The following is an 18,531-nucleotide window of genomic DNA, read 5'->3' as shown; positions in this document are numbered from 1 at the left end:
CCATGGGGCCAGAATTACTAGTTCGATTTCAGCTCGAAACCAAACTCTGCCTAGGCTTATATTCAATGAGGAGCAACAAAATGCTAGCGTGCTCATCAGCCGTCAGGTCTGAGCTCTCGTACCTCTACAAAAATAAAAAATTTTACACAGCACTAGTCATTAGTTCACCTCACTGTAAAGGAATATAATGCAGTCCTGTTATGGCTGCTGAAATGCCACGTGAATGGACGGTGATGTATTTTAATGGGGACAAACAGTGAAAGCTTGCATGGAGCAATTGACTTTTGGCCCCCTTAATCAAACAAAAAGACACTATTATTTGTCATATATACTTCCTAAGCATTTCAAAGGAAAAACAATTACTGAGAGGATCCAAATCTTTTAAGCAAGCAGACCCAGTTGCCGAATATTTATGTGCCAAACTTATTGACTCCAACAAGACATAGAAGCAAATCCAAAATTTGATACCCACTGGGAGGAGTAGCCGAATGATAATTTACTGAGATTTTTCTTATTTAGTGTTAGTCTATCCTAAATTCAAGGTATAAGATGTAAAGAAATTTAGGTAAGAATTTATTTAGGTAAGAATTTCTCGGTCAACTGGAAGCTAATGTTATTAAAAAGGGAAACAACAAAATCTTCATTGATATTGGTAGGTTTCTGATATTGTGTCTGCTTATTTCTTTTTGAATTGAATCTTCTTCAATTTTAGTGAACTGTCACACTGAAAGTAACCCACCATTGTTAATTATGTATTGGCTTGTCCCAAAGAGTCCTTGATGAGTCATTGGCCAATAGAAAAATAATAATTGATAGAGTTAAATCCATCTTGTTTTTCTTTTTAGGTGTATGCCATTTTCCACAAATCAAGACACATGGCTGCTAACTCAAAAGGATATTTAATAAAGGGAGAAAAGGACATTATGAAAGTTGGACTTTCTTGCATTATCATCCTTATCCTAAAGTTTTACTATTAATTTCCCTTAAAAGTTGCAGAAAGCTACAAAATTTGTTCCCTGTAACGTATGTACAGCTTTTTACATTACAGAGAAAGTTGGCTAAAGAAAGATTGGTATCTTCTGATAAATCAAGATACCTACCGGTTTATCACCGTTTGAAAGCTTCTTCAAAGTTATTGAAATCATTTTCAAAATTATGAAGTTTCAGTTTAGAAACGGCCAATAGAAAAATAGATATTTATCGAAGAGACTTCTTACATTGCTAGTTCTGCATTGGATTTAATGAAATACTTAAATTAGTGTCCTAGTTAAGCCTCCCAGAAGAGTATCTGAGTTTATGTGCTTTTCTGATAATAGCAAACTGAAACAATGTATTTAATACATTATCCTCGTTTCCCATGTTCTTGGAGCCAATTGAGTTCCTCTTTTCATCCACTCTATCTAGGTTCTTGCCTCCTAAAAGAGCAAGATCTTGATTCTTGAATCCCTTCGCATATATATTGGCAAGAATCCCTTTGAAGAAGAAGTTCTCAAGCGATAATTGACAGAAAACCTCAGAAAATGTTACAGAATAGGATTCTGGGCATGATCACCTAGCTAGGTTTTAAAAGTTTACCAGTTACCAAAATATTTATATAAAGGAATTGCTAATATCATCTGCTAATCCACCGGAAAGAAAATTGTGAAGAACAGCGGCGATTTAAAATTTGTCAGTACATATTTATATACATAGTCCCATGTCATTGAAACTCCAATTCTTTATTAACAGATATTTTCAAGGCCTTGAAATGTATCCAAAAAACTCCAATCACTAGCATTTTCAGTCCCTTAAGAGCATATATGTGCCTTGTATAAACAGTGAAGACTATATCTTTATCTTTGTCACCATTATTGTTGTTTTTGAGCTAACAGAAAAATGGTTTTGGAGAAACCCATCAAAGTTGAGCAGATCATTTTCTAATGCAAGAATATATATATATATATATATATAGTCTCTCTTACCGTGTTAGAGCACACCAAGGCACTCAAAATAGTAAGGAGAAAATTATTTTGGTTGCCCAAAAGACAAAGAAAAAGAAATAAAATCATGTAATCTCGTAACATGAAATATATAAATATAGTTTTAGTTTCATTCCAGTTTTTCCTGGCAACCAAACAAGAAAAAAAGAAGGAAGAAAGAAAAGAGAGTTTCAAAGCCAAGTATCAGACTTGCCAAGAGGTTGGATTTCCTCATCAAAAACTCAAATTCAGCATCCAAGTTATGGATCTTTAGGCCACAGTTCCAAGCCTAATTCACTATACCAAGGAGTAATAATTCCCTTAAACATGGATGAAAGATGGCATCTTATTAGTGATCTTCTTCTCATCTTGAAAAGCACCACCATCTTCTTCCTTCCTCAACTCCAAAGATGACAAAACACCCAAGTAAAGTCCTTATTCCAAAAAAAAAAAAAAAGAAAGAAAGAGAATTGGATCAAGAAAAAACAGAAGAAATGGAGAAGACTTATAAATAGACAAGAAATATATGGAACTTCTTAGTTCTTGGTACTGAAGACGGAAGATACAACAAGTAAATTGAAATTCATACCTGCATCTCTTCGGCCAAGGTGTTTGTGCTAACTAATGGGATTCCCTCAAATGAACAGTTCAAAATGCATGATGGATTAAAGCAAGGAGATGGAGATCCTTTATCTCCATTCTTATTCAACAATGCAGTTGAGCCTCTCTCTCTCCTTATTTATAGAGTTTGTGATTTGGGTCTAATTAATGGATTATCTGTTGATAACGTGTCTAGTTCTTATTCTATATAAGCATAATCAATTTGCAAATTACACGGTTTTCTTTCTACCCTCAAATCAAATATTTATTCAGAACATTTCTAAAATTTTTGAATGATGTTGGCCTTAAAATTAACTTCCATGTTCATCCCTTTCCATAGTATCTGCTTTTGCTTTATGTCAAGCTGACTCAAGTAGGGATGACAATAAATAAAATATTTATAAAATTATTCTATTTAAAGTTGATTTTTAATATTTAGATATATTTAAAATTTATATATATTTTAATTAATAATTTGTATAAAAATATATTTTTATTATTAGTTTATATTTTAAAAATTTTATAAATTATGTAAATTTTATTTATTTGATATATAATATTTAAAAGTTCATAAATATTATTATAAAATATATATTATATATATAATTAATTATTAATATAAACAAGTATATGCATGATAAAATGTTAAAAAGTTTCTCTCTAAACCTAGAGAGAGAAACTTGCTCTCAAATTTGTTTCTGGTTATTTCTTCATCTCTCGGAATCGCTGAGTTCCCCTCCTCCATTAAAATATATATATATATATATATATATATATAATTTAAACTCAAATTAAATTTTATATAAATATTATTTTTTAAATTTAAATTCATCTTAAATTTAATTATTGAACTTATCTTAATGGAATTCAATTCAATAAAAAAGGATACCAAGCATGCACTTGCACAAAGCATTGATTTTTAAATGGTTATGGAGACTGTGGCTGAACACTTATTCAATATGGGCAAGATTGCTTCAATGCAAGTGTAATTTTCAATTTATTGATAGGAACGTAAACAAGGGCTTGTTTAGAACTCAATCATTGGACACACGAATAGAGAAACGGCCACCATCAAACATTTTCAAAATTTGGTGATTGTTGAGAGGAGGCATTGCCAATGTTTATGCGATACGTTGGAGATTATTGGGTGACAATTTCAAAGTTTATGGGACATGAAATTACGTTTGGACAGGAACAACTAAGACAAATGTCCAAAAATTAATGATATGTAATAAAAAATATGTCTAAAATTATTATTATTATTATTATTATTATTATTATTAAGAGTGTTTGGTTCCGGTTCGATTTGGGGTTTGTTTTGAAATCGAAATTTCAATACTGTTTCGGTTTGGTTTTTTATTGTTTTAATTTTGGTTAAGTACAATTCTCAGCTCCTTAGTTCCGATTCGATTCGGTATGATTCTGGTTCGATTCTTAATTCTTAAAATAATTTTATATAATTATTTCCTTAAAAAGTTATACTTAATTAGTATTTAAGTTTGAATTGGATTATTAGTACATAATATATCATATAATATATCTTTTAGTTTTTTCTAAATTATATAATCTTTAACTATAAGGTGCATATATAATCTAGGATTAAATATATTATATAATATAATATAATAGTGTAAGTATATCATATAATATATATTTTAACTATTTATTAATCACATAATATTTAATTATAAGATACAAATATAATTAAGAATTAATATATATATATATATAAATATAAAAGATAATATTATATTTATAATTAAATTATAAGGTAATTTAATATATTTATAATTAAAATTATTAAGAAAATATAAAAAAATAAAATATAATATTATATTGTATTTAATTTATAATTATATATATACATATATAAATATATATAATAATACTGAAACTATATAATACATCTAAAAAAATATAGAAAAACATATGCATAAATTTGATTTTCAGTTCGAGTTCGGTATGGTTCCTAGTGAAAAATTAAAATCGAATCAAAATATTAAAATAACTTCATTTCAATATTATTTTTATCAGTTCGGTTTGATTTAAAGAACCGTACACAGTCCTAATTATTATTATTATTATTATTATTATTATTATTATTGAATTTGATAGTCGAAATTTATTTCTTATTTTAATAATTTAGTAAATTAAGTTGAAGACACCTTAATTAATTAAACACCAAACTCCATTAGAAGAAAGGTTTACTGTAGTGATTATATATATATATATATATATATATATATATATATATATATAGGAAAACATGATTCTCTTACAAGTAAATTATTATTCTTATACAAGGAAGAAGAAGAAGAAGAAAGAAAAAAAAGAAGTTATTTTTGCAGAGCAGAGGATGATAAAAGTTGCAAAGTAGGAATGGTTGCTTAAGAAAATAACTTATCAAGAAACCCTTTTACATATTGTGTGGGACAGAAAGGAGAAATCTGTTTATTCAAGTGGAAGAAAGCAAAAAGTGAAGGGTTTAGTCAGATTTCCCATACCATTATTCATATACAAGCCTCAGCTTTTGCTGTTTGAATATAAATTTATTGGGCAAATTGCAATCTAATTTTTAAGTTTTCATAAAATTTATAATTTAATTATTATATTTTTAAAATTAAGTAATTTATTTTTAAAATTTAATAAAACTTACAAAATTTAATTCTTGTCATTAGAATTTCAGTTAAATTATTATTAATTTTAATAAAAAAAAATACATTTTGATTAAAAAAAGGCTTTTTCATTTTTTATTTTTTGATTATTTAGTAATTATCAATTTTTTTTATATGGCAGGTAAAGTGCACGCATAATAATTAAACCATAGTTTTGAGTGGATTTTATTAGATCTTTGTCAACTCCCTTGGATTAATATTTTGCATTTTCATTGAACCTTTACCAACTCTCTGCGGGAATCATTATTTTCTAGTGAGGATAAGATTTTCTCATCAGGCAAAACCTATAATTTAACATGATTAAAATCCTGACTCAATCAGAGCTTAAAAAAAAAAAAAAAAAAAAGAAAAACCGATTGAATAAGAGCTACTCAAGGTATTCATTGGCCAACATCCAAGCAGTAACAAAATAGTAATTTTGTGGATCATATCAACAAAATTTTCCAGAAACATTGCAGAAGGGAGAGTATCTATCTATATATATAGACAGAAAATGCTTTCATCAATGAATATAAGGTAAAACAATTTATCATTTTTTTCTTTTTAATGCCAAAAGAGCCACAGGATACAAACAATTTGCCAGAAGGAAACTAATCCTTTCTAGTACTGATGTCACAAAAATTCACATATTATCATCTCCAAATTGTTATCCCTGCCAAATATATCGTATAGCAGTGGCATCTGAATAGCACAAATGTATAGCAGTAGCAGTACATAGATCTGAAATATTCTTATGGACAAAATTCATAACAACTCAACTTATAATGCCATGCTTCCTACGGCCTCTCAATGCCTTGAAAAAATAAGGAGAGAAAAAAAAAGCATGATAATAAACATGGCAGTATAAAAATATTGCCATTGAAAAGGAGGTGACAACAAAATAGCAAGTTGAAATACAGGGGATTGTGAATACCCAGTTCTGTGGCCCCTAGTAAAATTAGCCACCAATTTGTATCTGTGTTCCATTATATATGAATAATTCCTTCCTTTGTCCTAACTAACTTGCAGAAGAGAGCATGAGAACCAAAACAGATTCTACCACCCCAAAATGAAGGCGTGTATTTCAGCCCAACCGGACACTGTGTATAGCGTGCCAGATTGTCCCTTCCATTTAGAAGAGCTTTCTTTGACGCACTCTTTCTGTTTTTTAATCAAACCAGGGTACAATGGTAAAAATGACACACCAAACTGACCTCCCACTCTCCTGAGGCTTGAGCTAGATCCAATCACAATGCCTACATCAGCCTGAAGCAGACAAAGCAGGTCACCAACTGAGTCTCCAATATAAACAGTCAAGTTCTTTTTGTCAGTGCTGTAGCTCTTTAAAATATTGTTGAAAGATTGAACTTTGTCTATAGGAGATTCCACTTTCTTAATAATCTCGCCAGTGGAAATTGAATCTTCAAAAGAGAACTCATTTGCATGTATATTCAGAACATCCAAACCCCCTGCTGAATCAAAAATGTAAATTAACAACTAAATATGGTACACAAACTTCTCATATGCTTAGACAGACAGCATTCTTTGTTATCAGGATTCAGGAAGGGGAAGAGAGAGAGAGAGAGAGAGAGAGAGAGAGAGAGAGAACAAAGATGTTTCAGCAAACCAAAATGCAATAATCCCAAATCAGATGTTCTTATTTCAATTCAATTTACGAACAAGAGGCCACAGTATCAGTGGGTCTGATAAACATTAATAGTTCAGGAATCAAATCTTTGAAGGGAAGGTACAAACTTTGCAACCACTGGACAAAGTACAGCATTTTGTGCAATGCATGATATTATGAGAACAAAACCTAGTGCGGAAAACGTAACCATTGGGAATTTGGGATTACTACTCTTTGTTGGGTGTGCAAAAGATGGCCAACCAGGTATTTCTGCAAAATTGGGGAAACAAAGTTATTCTTCTAATCTGGATTAATTATCAAAATAATCTAAGTAGTCCTCTTGGGAGCAGTGCCAACTCCATGGTACTTCAATTTTCTTGAAAGGGGACTGAAACAAGGGTACAACTTTTTTCAACTCCAGGATAGGTGCATGCTTACCATGTTTGTCAATATCAATAAGTTCATACATACTTAAGATGTAGCAGAGTTGCCTTTTTCTTCTGAATATTTAGAGAAATATTCTATTTCAGATAACAACGATAAATCAGGGGTTAACTTCAATGTCCAAAAATACTAATATTAATTAACATTGCCAATATGGATTTGCACCTTGGAAGCAGAAACTACAAATTCAGTAAAGTGACAAAAAGGGAAAATACCTGATGAGAAAGCAGATCTAATGAGATCAGCACACCAACAATATGAGAGCACATGTATATTAGCATTCAAATTTTCATTCTTCACAATTTTCTTAAAAAAACTAGTGCAACCATCTTGAAGAATCAGTCGTTCACCAGCTCTTTTAATGTCTTCAAGATTCAGACCCTTAAGAACTCCAGATTCAATCACTCTACTGTTTGCCTTTTGCTCGAAGTCTGAAAGTTGCTCAATTGCTTTACACAGAACTTCATAGTTAAACTCCACTGCAAAAACACAAAAAGTTCAAAACCAACTTGAGGAAGTAATATCATCCAAATGTTTTATCAACAACCTGTTTCCCCCCAAAAAAGACAGATTAATACTTCTGAGCACTATACAAGGGGACCAATTAATAACTATACCTTTTTCAGAGGGCAGAATGCTTTCAATGCATTGTTCATACTCTTCTGTATACTGTCCAGAGAGAAGACCCCACGTGTTCCTCAGCTCAGCTGATGACATCCTAGCAATTTGATTCTCAGGTTGAGCCTGATCAGACTTTGGTGCTGTTACAATTGCAATCTCTGCCAAAATGGCAGAGGAATCAACAATGGTGCATGTCAAATCAAAATCAGAAAATATCACAAGGCGATCTTCTACAGGGTTATGCTCTTTTGTTAGAGGAACCACAGTGGACTGCGCAAGTGGCTGCACATTGAAGAACTCTATTTCCAGTTTCATGGCTTGGTGATAAAGCTTTTCAATGATGTCAAGCTCTTCGCCTGTCAAAGGGACACTAAGTTTATCCAGCAAGTCTTCAGTTTGCAGAGCTGATGCCTATATTCATAGGAACACAATAACTGAGATGTTGGGGAACAGTACAGAAGGCCACTTATGTATTTCCTTCCAGACAGTAATCAACCAAAGGTAATCTGATCGACTCTTCCAACAAAAAAAAAAAAAAAAACAGCTACTGCTGCTCAAAATATGGTTTACCTGAAAACCCTCAGATGAGTAATTGTCAAACCACTTCTGGTAAGGATGACTACCATCCTCTGAATCTATAAGTGCTTGCAACTCCTTAGCAAGAAAGGCATACAGCCGCATGCAAGGTGTCATGGCACCAAGAGTATAAGCTGCAACTTTTGTTCTTTCAAAAGGAGTCGCAAGTTTACCAGGACCTTTAACTCCTTCAACCTTCCCAGAGGCAGTAGCCAACAAGAAATCTGTGTATTTTACGGTTGCAGAATTGATAGCCCCATCTTTAGAAGGGTCTATACCCCATTCCTACATAAATTGAATATCAGCGAATGAAAAAAATTCCTAGATGTAAGATGAAAAGTTCGTGTAAATAACTGGAAATTAAATATTATATAATTTCTACCACTGTATCACAAACTGAATTGTGTCTTTTACATATCACATCTTATGACAAAAGTCCAAGACAGAAGCTCAGGAAATGTGGAAGAATGAATCTTCAAGACAAATGAAATTGTGAAGGTGAATTGATGCTTGAATAAAAATTGCCATTCTATTGGGAAGAAAATATCTATTGCTAAAAATAATTCCAATTGCCTCTCAGTACTGTTTGATAAACTATTTAATCATCTACTCAGTGTAAACAAATTGAATATTATAAGCATCGTACAAAATTCTGGAGCCATCATGCAAAAGGTACCAGTACATACATGATAATCCTTCACTAATGCTTGATTATTGATTCTCTGAACTTAGTCCAACCAGAATTTTCAAGTCCAACAATAAGCATTAGCAGTACGGATGAAAATGAAATTCAACTGAACTGGTTACCCTGAAATTACCAAAATAATCACAATTCAGATTATCATTTGGTTTTTTGATTATTTTACTTGTCCTAAAACCTGAGTTCAATTTCCATCGAATGACCTTATTTGCTAAATGCCACAACAAAAGTTACAAAGACATTTACTAACTGACAAGTAGTTGGTTATGATGTTTTTCCTCTTCCTTCATCTATAAACAAGACATGTAACTAGCTTGTCTAGATAATCATTATGATCCTAAACTTCTTACTCTTCCCTATTTACCCTCCCCCCTCCCAATATACAAAAATGAAAATAAAGCTGCTGCTTGCTCCTCCCTCATCTAGGTTAAGTTCTTTTATAGCCAAATTACCATCATAGTTATTAAAGCTCAAGGCCCTAAGGCTCTGGAGCCTAGGCGCAAGGTGTAAGGCGCGTATCTGAGCAAGGCAAGGTGCCCAAAAAAAAAAAAATTATATGTGCATTATAAATTCAATTTATATAATGTTGTTATATGTAATTAATATTTATTCCATTATTTATTTTTATTTTATTACACCACAATTAAATTACATATATGAGTGAGAATTATCATTAAAATGCATTACATTAATTTATTTTCAATCAAATATAATATTAAAATGATCATTTTAATTTTCTATTGCATTATAATTTTTTAATTTTTACTATGTATTTAATTAAATAATACCTTCCTAAAAATAACTTAAAATTATTTAAATTGAATTTTATAAATTTATTATGAATAATTATGTATTCAATATAAAAGTAATTTATATTTTAAGTAATTTTTATTTAATATTTAATTTTTTTAAAAATAAAATTAAAAATACATAGGAAAAAACCTAATAACCACTGGCCCTTTTAATCTAACATCAACCCATTTCAACCATAAGCCCATTAAAAAACACTAGCCCCATGCCCATTATCATCTAACGTATTATTACTAAGTTGCAGGAAAAGACACCATAACACCACTTTAACAGGAGAAGAGAAACCAGGTATGTCTCGTCCTCCTCCTCTTCTTCTTCTTCTTCTTCTTCCCAGTCGCTCACTAATGCAAAGGAGCTAACCTCGCTTGGGCAGGCCTAGGCGCGCCTAGCACTTTGGTGACAATAATAGCTATTGCTAACAATCTCAGTAGCCATTTTATGCGTAACAAATGTCATAAAAAAAAAGGTTAAAGCAGAACATTGTTCCTTGAGACACCACTGGCACTTGAAGTAAGAATAGCTATATTGAAGGCATAAACTTCTTTGAGGATGTAAATGGAAGCAAAAGTTATGGATGCCTCAAAATGGAAACACACTCATAAGACATATTTCAAAACTATACTTGCATTAATTTCAATTTTAACTATAAATCATCAGAATCATTTTGCAAGGCTAGATAACTATTGGCATCAGCATCCCTAATCATAACTACACGGCCTTAGATCTCATAGCGATTTCATTTATTGATGCATGACTCATCATGCAGCCAGGACATAATTTATTATACAAATGTTTTACAAACAGAGGTAACCAATTTTTGTGAAAATTTTAGTCAGGTTAATTTATTGATTTTCAAACATTATATTTCAACGTCAATATCGATTTCATTATTTATCTATCAAAAATATCCTTTCTATAATTCCAAGACAGTTGGTCCAATAATGAACAATAAATAATCAATTACCAGGAACATTGAAGTCAGATACACTTGCAACCCAATCTTTATGATTTCTATTTTTACTTTTTTCTTGTGCGCTCTAAAAAAAGTATTAAACCACTGATGCCAATCATATGTACCAGAACAATAAACAATGCCTTCATCATTATTACAGGTGGTATTTTGCAAAAGCAGGTTTTCCCATGTTGCTGTTACAAAAACTTGACAAAACCCTTGCAAAAGTAACATTTGCCTTATTATTTAACAAATTAACATGCCTATTTCATTACATTCATTGAAACCACTATCTTTCACCTAAAATCAACTAAATCAGGTTTCATTGACAAATAATTCTCAATATTACATAATATATCCTACATTGAAGTCAGAATGTCATATTATAAGGACTTCAAGCACAATGCCCTGAAAAGCTATCTTCTTCAAGAATAAACAAGGCAACAAACTAATAATTCATGTGGTTTCCAATAAAAGGTCCAAATGGCAAAGATTTTGGAACTTTATATTTTACAAATTTCAGTACTTGAAGCCCTGGATGGGGGTAGATTAAGAGAAGCAAGGGAGAAAAAAAAGAGAGGGAGGGGGGGGGGGGGGGGGTTGTGGTTTGTTGGGTTATAATTTAAAAGGGTGGGAAAAAAAGAAAGGACGTTCTAACCTGTACAAATAAATTGTGCATCTTTAGCTCCTCTAAGACCCCCTTCCTCAACTTGGAGATAGCTAGCTTTGCATCATCATCATCATCAGCGCACTCTTCTGCCAATTCATATCTAAAATTGCGACAAAAAAAAAAAAAAAGCAAATTAAACATCCAAAAATAAATATCCTAATCATAATAGTGTAGATAATACCAGTCAAGAGATGGAAAAAAAGAAACTTTTATATGCATCCATGATCCATCATACATGGAAGTTCCAAATTTTGAGACTCACCTCAGGTAATGTAATTATTTTTTTCCCAAATAATAACAATCTAACCCTCCAATTGGTTACTGAGAACTGACAAAAAGAAAAGAACATAAAATTTAAAATCTTACATTTTATACTGGTTTTTCTATCTAGAAAGTAATAAATTCATACACCAATTAATAAACTATGCTTAGTTATCTGGGGGAATTAGCGAATCTAATCCTCACATTCTTTGTTTCTTCCCCACACCATTCTCAGCAACCGAAAGGAGATTCAACTTTCTACTATATATGTTCTTTGTTCAAAGACTAGAAGTCTAGAACTACTCAGACCCCAATTTTGCAGAAAACACTTTACCCCTGTCTGGAAACTAGAATTTTAAAGATTTCAATTCAATTAATTTCATTTGGTCAATTCTCATGCTTGAAATGAATTCAATTCTTTTTAACTTTAAAAAAAAATCACTTTAAAAGAAATAGAAATCATGACTGTTCAAATATTTCCTGATTTATTCCAAAGAAAACAAAAAATGTCATCTTTTTTTTTTTTCAAGAAACCAAATTGGCCAAACTAATAAACATACACAAACGTCGAACATAAATGCTCGAAATTGTTACAAGTTAAATGTGGAAGCGATTCTGTACAAAAAATATAACACCTCTTCGCCAATCTATTAAAAATAACACTAACAAAGCTCACGCTTGAACAGAATACGAATGAAAAACTATCTCACAAACACTTATTTCGCAATTAAATTTGAAACCAAAAACCAAGAAAAAAAAAATCAAAGTCATAGAAATGAATATAGAGAGACATTAATAAGAAACACTCACGCATGGGCAAAGGCTTTAAGGAAGTGAAAATCTTGGGCGATGTAATGCCTAAAAGTCTCAATCTTGAGGTTTCCAGCAGCCAAACAGACAACAAAGGGAGTGTACATAGCGAAAACAGTTTCTCGGCGGAACTTGACCCAGAATTTACCAGCGAGACCTTCCTCGATGCTTCCTGCAGCGGTAGTGGCGATGGAGGAGTAGGAAGAAGAAGCTAGCTTAGGAGGGATCGCCATTCTAGGAAGTGACGATCTCCGAGTTGAAAAGAATCTGGACGAGTTTACAGAGTTAGATCGGGGCGAGCTAGAGATAAAGAAGAGATGAAACAGTGGGGTTTTGATTGGGTTCGGAGAGAAGAAGGGTAGGCGCATCAAGAGAGAGAGAGAAAGAGAGAGAGCAGAAGAAGCACAAGAATAAGAATAAGAAGAAGAGAGAGAGAGTTGAGGAAAATGTGGGCGTGAGTTGGCAGTCGTGGGCTTTTGGGGTAGGGAATGAGTGTGAAAAGGGAGGGAACTTGGTTTTTTTTATTATTTTTATAATTAATTTTAATTAAAATTTAAATCTTAAAAAATTATTGTATTAAAAATCATTCATAATATTTTTATAATTTTATTAATAAATTTACTGTTATATTTATAAATATTTATTAAATATATTTATTTATTAATAATTTTTATTAAAAATAAAATAATTATATTTTTTTTGCAATATTAAATATATTTATATAATATTGATAAATTTTTTTTATAAAATTAAATTAATAATAAATAAATATATTTAAAAAATATTATCTGTAATCATTAAAAAATTGATATTTTTAATATTTCCATTAATCACAAGCGCACACCCACTGTGAGGTGAATTGAATTTTGGGTTATCCATGGAATTGGAATATTCCTTAATTTTTTTTTTCTCCAGAGAATATTTGCTTTCATGACTTAAGCAATTAGCATAATTATTTAATGCATCAAATCTGCTTTATAATCCTTCATAATTGAGTTTCTTCTATAATCTATTATTATAAATTCGATTCTCATAATTATTAATATTTAAAATTAATATTTTTTTTTATAAAATAAGACTCAGTTTGCTTAATGAAAAATATATATTTTTATATTTTTAGAATTTAGTGTAATTAGAGAAAAAATTAAATTAATTAATTAAAGTATATGTAAATTTAAATTTATTTATAGCTTTTTTTTAAAAAAAAAAGGTTGTGGCGTATGGGAATGGCAGTGATGCTGCGAATGGGAGTGAGATGAGAGTGGATAATGAAATGGATAAAGTTCATTGATGGAGAATTTAAAAGCCTAATGGATCTCTGTGTGTATCCACTTTCCACGACAATGATTGATTTTTATGTAAAGTCACTGTATTATCCTCTAAATTACACATCATATTCTTTTTTTTTTTTAATTATTCCATATTTAATAACACCATTACCTTATTCCTTCTGTCTTTACAATTTTCTATCATGAAAATAATTTAAAAATAATTTAATTTTAGCTATTAATTAAAAAAACTCTTTAGTTTGTGTAATTAAATTACTATTTAATTTCTTAATTTTAATAAAATTAGTTAATTAATTTATTTTTTTAAAAAATATTATTATTTATTTTCTTTATTTTAATAAAAATAATTAGTTGGTTTCTATATTTTGAAAAATATTTTTCTGAATGAAAATGTAAATTTTATTGTTTGAAAATTAAATCTGAATTTAATTTGTATTTTTTTAAAATTGTTCAAACTTGAGCATCATTTTTATTTTCCTTTTGGAATACTTTTCCTAGATTTTTTTCCTTAATTAGATATAAGAAAAATGATTAATTTTTTTGTATAAATAATTTATTCTATTTTCGATTAAAAATGAAAAATAAGGAGAAAAAAAGGAAAAAAAAAATAGTGTTGAGACAAGTAGAAAGGAACACAGAGAGAGAAAAAAAAATTAAAGAGTGAAAGAGGATTAAGGCAATTTGAGTATAAAAAAATAATTAAAATAATTAAATAGTTGATGAAATTAATTATTTATATTTTTTAAATTATAAAGGTCATCTAATTAATTTTATTAAAATAAAAAAATAGATAATAATTTAACTACAACTAAAATCTATTGATTAATCAATAGAAAAATTGATAGAAAAAATAAATAATAATTTAATAAATTACAAATAAAAAATTAAATAATATTTATTTTAAATAAATAAATTAAATAATTAATTTTATTAAAATATAAATATTAAATAATATTTTTTCCCCATATTTAACCCTTTTAAAAAAAAAATCATTAAACAAAATTCCTTGTGGGCAATTGAAGAGGCTAGATTTTGAGCGAATTGAGAAAATTTAACATGAGATTTTAATTTAATTACTAGCTAAGGATATGTATTTTGGAGAAAAAGGGACAATAAAATTACTGGTAGATAACAATTAGTATCATTGGTAAGGTATAAAATTATTAGGTGCATCTTTTAGAGGTTTCATATTTTTTTTTGAAAAATTTTAAAAAATATTTTGTCACATATTTTTCACTGACTTTGTCCATTAAAATATGTTGATGTGGCATTAAATATTTAATTAAATATTATTTTTATTATAATTATGAGTCCCACTTTTCAATTTCTTTCCATATGTTCTCCCTGCCCTCGTTCTTCTACTTCTTTCTAGCCATCTTCTTGCAAGCATAAGCATTGCTGTTTCACCAGCTTAGGAGGGAGATAACCATCTTCTTTTCAACTACATACTAACTAGAACCTTGTCAAGGACAAAGCTTGATTACTCATTCAGTAAAATCACGACTATTTTCTAGTCGAAGGGAGATTTTCAAGGAGTAGAGGACTATTACTTATATTAGCAAATCCTAAAGATGGTGAAGATCTATCACAGTCGGCTAAGTTAATCCTGCTATACCATTAGATGCAATAACATTAATAAGATTTCTCTAGTACTTAATGTGAAACACACCTCAAAAACTATGCGTTGAAAGGAAAATGTTCAATCATGGATCAATAACTCATCAAAGACCTTGTCGCACGCACAGTACCTAGCATCACCCATTTTCCAGAATTAATCAAACTTAACGTGGGTGTTTGCACTTCTTAATCATGCTTTGTTTTTCATTAAAAAGTATAAAAAATGATATAGGTGTTTTGAAGTAATTGTACCATAAAGCCGATAGCTATTAAAGTTAGAATCTTGACTGAGTTCATAAAAGTCCAAGAAACTCATTAACAATACTCTCTGGCCACCTAAAAATGTTACTCGGAAAAATAAGATTATAAGATGAATAACTATTCACAGTTGAAATGACAAAATTTCCATCTATAAATATCTCCTATAAAGTAGAATTCTATTAACATCAGATTGGATAAAAAGAAAAGGATAATGTGTTGCTTTCTCAGAAATATCAAAGTAAATTACTGTACTAGAATATAAGCAATGTATAATGCATAATTGGGGTTTTGTCTTCTTTTTTTTCGCGTGCGATTCCTAATTAAAAACACTATTTCTATTAAATTTTTACAGTTAAACATTTATGATCTAGTTGATACACTAATTTTATTCCATTTATGGTAATCAACATGCTGGACACATACATGGTTTTAAAAAAATATTTTTATTAAAAAAATAATTTTTATAATTTTTTTATCACACTACAAAGAATTTAGATATATTGATTTTTTACATATTAATACGATGAGAGATTTTTGCCTAAACCTAATCATCATGGACTCAAAATATAATCATATATGATCTATATATTTAACATGTGAGTGATATTTATATCTTATATCTCAAGTCCACTAATGAATTGGATTTAGATAAGAAAAATCATAAATTTTTTTTGTTTAATTAATTACCATCCTTCTGTCATGATAAACCTCTAGTTTAATTTGCACCAACTAGCAACATACTTAATGCAAAATCAACACATGTCCTGAAATTGTTCTTTCACCCTCCCAAAACTTTGGCACACAAATCGTTCCTCTTTTACTTTTACCACCACTAATTATTAACCATCTAAATCCAAAAATTATTCTATAGACAAGCTCACAGCAAGGTCTTGCATTTCTTTATCAAGGATCTTAATTAACACTTCCATTTTGGTGTACTTTCAAGCCTAGCTACTATCACATGATGAGGCTTTCCAATTTTTCCAAGATTCTTCACCATCACCCCTTAGTCCAACTTCTATATGCATTGTTCTTTATCTCAACCATTCCCTTCGCCTTTTCTGAGATCAAGAAAACTCACATTATCGATGATTCTCGTCCCATGATCTTGTTCGAGAGATTCGGTTTTGCAGAAGGTGGTCATGTGGCCATCTCCTTAAAAGATGTCTCATGGAAAACAAAACATCGCAAAGCAGAATATAACCCTTCTTTAATGGGATTTTTCCTAGCTAGAGACATTTCCTTTGCAAGAATCATAAACGAGTCACATTACACGCAGCCCTTCTGTGTTCTATCAAGCCGGTATGTAAAACTCATCTCCAAATTTGATGAACTCACCATTAATTCAACTTATAATGGTTTGATAGCTATTGACGATCCTGACGAATATAGTCTTGTTTTTGGAAACTGCGAGCCAGAATTTGAAGTGTCAATGTATGTGCATACTGAGATGTATAACCTGCAATATGGGGTTAAAGATTTCCTTCCTGCAGGCCAAACACTATTGCCTAAACTCTATTTTATGTTCTTCCTTATATATTCTTGGTTTTTCGGTGTTTGGATTTATATCTGCATCAAACAAAGGCCAACTGTTGACAAGATCCATGTGATAATGGGAGCACTGCTTCTTGTCAAGGCACTGAAGATGATCTGTGCCTCTGAGGACAAAATGTATGTGGGAAAAACTGGAACTCCTCATGGTTGGGATGTGGCATTCTACATTTTTGGATTCTTCAAGGGAATAATGTTGTTTACAGTGATAGTTCTGATAGGCACTGGTTGGTCTTTCTTGAAACCATACCTTCAAGAAAGAGAAAAGAATGTTTTGATGATAGTAATTCCTTTGCAGGTTCTTGAAAATATAGCATATGTTGTGATTAGTGAGACAGGTCCTGCAACTAAGGATTGGATGACTTGGAACCAAATGTTCTTGTTGATCGATGTGATATGCTGCTGCGCGGTGTTTTTTCCGATAATTTGGTCGATTCGAAGTCTACGAGAGGCATCAAAAACAGATGGAAAAGCAGCCAGGAACCTTCAGAAGTTGACCCTATTCAAGCAGTTCTATATATTTGTGGTAGCGTATTTGTACTTCACAAGAGTTGTAGTTTCATCTATAGGGGCTCTTCTTGATTACAAATATGAATGGATTATGAATGCTCTTGCTGAGGGTGCAAGCCTTATTTTCTATGTGTTTATATTCTATAATTTTCAGCCTATAGAAAGGAATCCATACTTGGTGATTGATGAAGAAGAAGAAAGTGCTGCTAGCCAAATATTGCAAGAAGATGACTCCTTTGAACTCTAGAAAAATTCTAAGGAATCATTTTTTTTTGTGTTTGTGTGACCACTAGATATACCTAGAGCTTCATGGGCAATAAGGATTTCCAGATTTGATTTTGAGTTCATGCTAGATCCTTAGAGTTTCCTATAATGCTTTCTGAACTTAATTAATTACTAGTTTTCTTTTTTTTTTTTTAAATGTGTCATGATTCTATGTATATATATAAAAATCCCCTTTAATTTGTTAATTGTATATGACATATATAGAAATGCATGGAAATAATATTTTAATTATTGTGACTCATATACTTAATAAATGGATTTTACTATACATCTTATATCTTGAGTCTGTATTAAATTAAGTCTAGCAAAAAAAAATTATGACACTAATTGGATTG

General features: G+C 30.5%; 2 protein-coding genes and 1 long non-coding RNA gene across 4 annotated transcripts; 1 reads left to right on the top strand and 2 right to left on the bottom strand.

Moving 5' to 3' along the window:
• Positions 1 to 2,049: 2,049 nt before the first annotated feature.
• On the bottom strand, positions 2,050 to 2,917 carry LOC110668116 (uncharacterized). The gene is made up of 2 exons (XR_002497464.2): positions 2,548 to 2,917; positions 2,050 to 2,392 (listed from the first exon to the last, which is right to left on the bottom strand). It is a non-coding gene; the product is annotated as an uncharacterized LOC110668116 (long non-coding RNA).
• A 2,928-nt stretch (positions 2,918 to 5,845) lies between these two features.
• On the bottom strand, positions 5,846 to 13,147 carry LOC110668123 (bifunctional TH2 protein, mitochondrial). Of its 2 annotated transcripts, none has more exons than XM_058144443.1 (6): positions 12,684 to 13,147; positions 11,601 to 11,712; positions 8,475 to 8,765; positions 7,901 to 8,315; positions 7,499 to 7,762; positions 5,846 to 6,684 (listed from the first exon to the last, which is right to left on the bottom strand). In XM_058144443.1, the coding sequence occupies exons 1-6, from the start codon at positions 13,049 to 13,051 to the stop codon at positions 6,269 to 6,271; spliced, it is 1,866 nt and encodes a 621-aa protein (XP_058000426.1). In that variant the 5' UTR covers positions 13,052 to 13,147; the 3' UTR covers positions 5,846 to 6,268. The 2 variants fall into 2 exon arrangements, with proteins under 2 accessions (XP_058000426.1, XP_058000427.1); XM_058144444.1 differs by having other exon boundaries at positions 5,846 to 6,681; positions 12,684 to 13,146.
• A 3,631-nt stretch (positions 13,148 to 16,778) lies between these two features.
• On the top strand, positions 16,779 to 18,254 carry LOC110668111 (protein CANDIDATE G-PROTEIN COUPLED RECEPTOR 7-like). The gene has a single exon (XM_021829210.2). The coding sequence runs from the start codon at positions 16,812 to 16,814 to the stop codon at positions 18,156 to 18,158; it is 1,347 nt and encodes a 448-aa protein (XP_021684902.2). The 5' UTR covers positions 16,779 to 16,811; the 3' UTR covers positions 18,159 to 18,254.
• The last annotated feature ends 277 nt before the right edge of the window (positions 18,255 to 18,531 follow it).

The sequence above is a fragment of the Hevea brasiliensis genome, chromosome 3 (assembly GCF_030052815.1).
Source record: "Hevea brasiliensis isolate MT/VB/25A 57/8 chromosome 3, ASM3005281v1, whole genome shotgun sequence".
NCBI classification, from domain to species: Eukaryota; Viridiplantae; Streptophyta; class Magnoliopsida; order Malpighiales; family Euphorbiaceae; genus Hevea; species Hevea brasiliensis.
The sequence above is the reverse complement of the archived record's forward strand: the minus strand, read 5'-3'. Positions and strand labels throughout refer to the sequence as shown.